A 4,444-nucleotide genomic window follows, 5' to 3' on the forward strand; every position below is an offset into this window, starting at 1 on the left:
ACAAAGAGCAGAAGAAATCAGGTCTTGTCAACACAACTAAATAAATAAGGCTTCCAGCAGTGACAGTCAAGAAACCCAGAAATAAAAATAATTTAAAAAATAAGACCCACAGACATAAAACGGAGTGAACAGACAAAGCCTTTATAAAATTCATGTGTGAGATGGTTCAGAAATAAGATGAACTTTACACGGGAGCAATAAAAAAACACGAGGATTATGATGCTTTCAATAGACACTATGAAAAAGCAACGAAATCAATGCGTGTGAAAGAACACTGGAACAGATTGCATTAAAAACCTCAAAGCGCTGTGATTCCTTCGCTCAGAAGAGCCGCGGGATGGCGAGGTGCCGAGCGCAGCAGAGCAGGGGCAGCGCCGGAGCGGAGAGCGGGCAGCGTTGCCGGCTGCGAACACAGGAGGAAGCCGGTCACCATTTCTGCCGGACCAACCGTGCACCGACCCGGTGGAGGACTGACGTTGTTCCCACAGGAAGTGTCCGCCGCGCCTGCTCAGAAAAGGAAGTAGGAACACAGGCACAGGAAGCAGGGAGCGGGGGAAAGGGAAAAGAGATGCACAACTTCTAGGGAGGAGCCCAGGAGCTGGCGCCTGGCCTCCGGGCCTCAAGCCCGAAAGGAAGAGATACCAGGGAAGTTCCGGCACCATTTAGGGGCGAAGAAATGCCATGGAAGAGCCTGCAGCTCCCTCAGAACCCCACGAGGCAGCTGGGGCCTCTGGGGGTGCCGAGGCAGCGGGGGAGGGCGTCCCCCGGCCCAGCGTCCCGGTGCGCCCAGCCTCCCGGTGGTCTTCGGCTCCAGGCCCGGCCCCCTTCCGCCCGTCACGTCTGAGGCCCGCCCAGGCCTCATGGGGAGGGGCTAGGCCCAGATGGCTGCAAGGCCGGAGCAGCGGCAGCTGGACAAAGCAAGTCGTCTGCAGGTATTATCTGCATGGGCTGTGCAAGGAGGGGGAGAACTGCCGATACTCCCACGACCTCTCGGGCCGGCAGGTGGCCAGCGAAGGCCACAGTTTGTTGCCCCAGGCCTCTGCAGACAGTGGCCCCAGCACGGCTGCGCACATGGAGCCCCTGCCTCAGGAAGTGGCGGAAGCCCCCCCTGCTGCGTCCTCACGCTCCTTGCCTCTGATTGGCTCGGCTGCTGAAAGGGGTTTCTTTGAAGCTAAGACAGACAATGCAGGCCTTGAAGCTGCCGGAGGAGCAGGTGCAGAAGGCTGGGAGGGTGCCGTTGAGTTTGTTCCCGGGCAACCCTATCGGGGCCGCATGGCCCCTTCTGTCTCCGGGGCTCCTCTGCAGAGCTCGGTGACTGAGAGGGAGCAGATTGCCTTGGGCATGGGGAAGCAGCTTTGCCGCGATGCTATGGTGGGGCAGTGCTTTCGTGGGCAGAGATGTATCTATCTCCACGGAGATATATGTGATATGTGTGGGCTGCAGGTCTTGCACCCTGTGGACGGTGCCCAGAGGGCAGACCATGTAAAGGCCTGCATTGAAGCACACGAGAAGAATATGGAGCTCTCGTTTGCTGTGCAGCGCAGTGCGGACAAAGTGTGTGGCATCTGCATGGAGGTTGTCTATGAGAAAGCCAACCGGAATGATTGCCGCTTTGGCATTCTCTCCAGCTGCAACCACACCTACTGTCTTAAGTGTATCCGTAGGTGGAGGAGTGCCAGACAGTTTGGGAGCAGGGTCGTCAAGTCCTGCCCGCAGTGCAGGGTCATCTCCACCTTTGTCATTCCCAGTGAATTCTGGGTGGAGGAGGAGGAAGAGAAGCAGAAACTTATTCAGCAGTACTTGGAGGCAATGAGCCACAAGACCTGCAGGTATTTTGCTCGAGGCAGGGCCTGCCCATTTGGAGAGAACTGTTTTTACAGACATGCGTTCCCTGAGGGCCAGGGAGAGGAGCCTCAGAGGCAGGGTGCTGAGGCGTCCAGTACTTGCCGTGGTCAACGTTTCGAGCCTCTGCAGGTGGGAGAGGGCAGCATGCCCTTTAAAAGCAGTAAAAAAGAGCTTGTCATGCTTTGGCTGGCTAATCTGTTGTGTAAGTGTTTTATTTCACTGGGAGCTAGTGAGCTCCCCTTCACAGAGGCCCTATGGGACTTGCGTCATTGTGAGCTGGAAGAATATTTCAATTTGAATCTGTGGCATTATGCTGTGGCATGTTGTCTGGTGTGCTGAAGCTCTGTCATCTGCTCTTGCCTGTGTTTTGTTTATAGACACATCTGTCACAGGGGCTGCGGAAACCATTTGTATAGAGCATCCATCACTGTTTTCTTGCCCATTCCCATTTCTTGCTCCCCAGGATTATGGTGTTTCACTGTGTTAAAAAGTAACAAAACGTCCTTAAAGTTACTGTTTGGAGAAATTAATATGACTGTCAGTTTATGGTTTATTTTGTCATCTCTGTTTTCAACAGGATTGACTCAGTTCTAGTCTAGTGTTTACAGAATTTCCACACTCATTTTGAAGCCCCTCAAGAATAAATGTGACAGGGTGAAAGGAGAAGTCTTAACTGAACAAGGAGCTTTTTGCTACTTCAGTCTTAAGAAATGGACCCTCGTGGGGCTTTGTGGTGCAGCTTCAGCATCTCTGTTGTTTACACGTCTGTTTCTTCCCCTGTTCCCCTTCAAGTGCACTCTTTAACTTGTGGTTACCTTGTGGTTTTGTGTTTTACTTGACCAGAATCAGGTGCATATGTTTACATGTTTTTATCCTGTTTAGCTTGATGTGAAATTATTTATATTTGGAAGTATATATTTAAGAATTCTATATATACATACATATGCATATTAATGTGTATGAAAGTTATGTATTTGAAAATATATTTAAAAGGTGTATACCATAATGTTTATTTAATAAAATAAATACAGAGCTGGAAGCTGAAGGTCAAAGGCTGATAGGATTTGGTGTTGTGTGAGTGTGAGGTACATGAATAATCATTCTGTCCCTTTCACAGCTTCAGTGATTAGCATCTAATGAAAAAAGCTATTTGAGTGGCTCTATCCAAATGTGAGACATTTACAAAATATGACATTGGTAATTCCTGTGATGGCATTAATAGCTCATTGCTGTTATTAGTACAGAAATGTGAATTCCTGTGCAGTTCAGCCACCACCTCATTGATCTTTATAACAACACAGTCCTGGACTCAGATACACAGTTCTTTGTGTTCAATGTTTTGTGTCATCTCTAGACATTCCAAAGAAGGGGCTTTTGACAAAAGTTTTCAACATAAAAGGGACAAGATTTTAAAAGATAAAGAACAATAAACAGAATGCAAGAATAGAAAGATAATAAATGAAATATAGAAAGGGACAAAAGCTAAATGCAATAGTAATTTGGAAAGTTTGTAACACAAATACACCGTAATTATATTAAATGGAATTGGTTTAAAAACGAAAACTCAAAGATTAGCAGACTTGATTAAAATTAAAATGAAACTATATGCTGTTTAAAATACACACCTACAATGGAAGAATACAGAAACATAAGTAAAGGATGAAAAATTAATCAGAGGTGCTGTGACTTTTGAGCACAGATGGAGTTCACATTAAGGATAAATACATGGCTGGAGATAAATAAAGATGATATATAAACATGAAATTATAATATACCAGGAAGATAAAACTGTTCCAGTTTTATGTTTGGTACCATAAGATTAGATATACAAATAAATAATTGATAAGAAAAACTACAGAATCTTGGTAGACAATTTGAATACCTCTTCTCAGTAACTGAACAAGCAAAGAAAGAAAGAATGTGAGTTGAATAGCACAATTTTAATAGTTTACCTAATTTGCCTGTATAAAATGCTGTATATCAACTGCAGGAAGCTCTCCTCCTGGCTAAGATAGCTGAAAGTATCCTGGGGGCCTAAGTCACAGGAGATACAGACTTCCCTGACTGTGCAACAAAGACAGGGTGCATTTACAGAGTTTATACTCTTCAAAACACTGATTTAATTCTAAAAAACACCTTATGAGGTACTTGCTATAATTTTTAGCACCGTCATGATGAGATTAATAAGATAGAGGGGTTACATGACTTGCCCATATAGTCCTGACCCGTGGACATGAATTAGTGGAACAGCAAATGGACCTCAGGTAGTATATTTCCAGAGCACAGGCACCATGCTGCCCCTTGCCCCACATGTATAACTGAGAGCAGGTGGACCCACTGAATATAGGTACTAGAAACACATGTGCAATCTTACATATGGAGGTTCAGCTGGGTGGGACAGAGATGGGCATAAATGAGCTACAGAATGTGGGAGCCCTAGTGCTTTATCTGTGGGCTGCCAGACTCAGTATTTCTTAGTCCACTGCTCAGAATGTGCCTCAGCTGCCCATATTTGTACATTGCCTCTCCCTTCTTACATGATTCCTGATTCTGTGGGTAAGTATCAGCCTGTTTCACTGGGGTCCTTCCCCTCTAGATT

The 4,444-nt window shown here is 46.3% G+C and overlaps 1 protein-coding gene across 1 annotated transcript; it reads left to right on the plus strand.

Moving 5' to 3' along the window:
* Positions 1-494: 494 nt before the first annotated feature.
* On the plus strand, positions 495-2,862 carry MKRN3 (makorin ring finger protein 3). Its single transcript, XM_081228635.1, has one exon. The coding sequence runs from the start codon at positions 682-684 to the stop codon at positions 2,182-2,184; it is 1,503 nt and encodes a 500-aa protein (XP_081084761.1). The 5' UTR covers positions 495-681; the 3' UTR covers positions 2,185-2,862.
* The last annotated feature ends 1,582 nt before the right edge of the window (positions 2,863-4,444 follow it).

Source organism: Mesoplodon bidens (genome assembly GCF_964165515.1).
Source record: "Mesoplodon bidens genome assembly, chromosome: 3".
In the NCBI taxonomy this organism is placed as follows: domain Eukaryota; kingdom Metazoa; phylum Chordata; class Mammalia; order Artiodactyla; family Ziphiidae; genus Mesoplodon; species Mesoplodon bidens.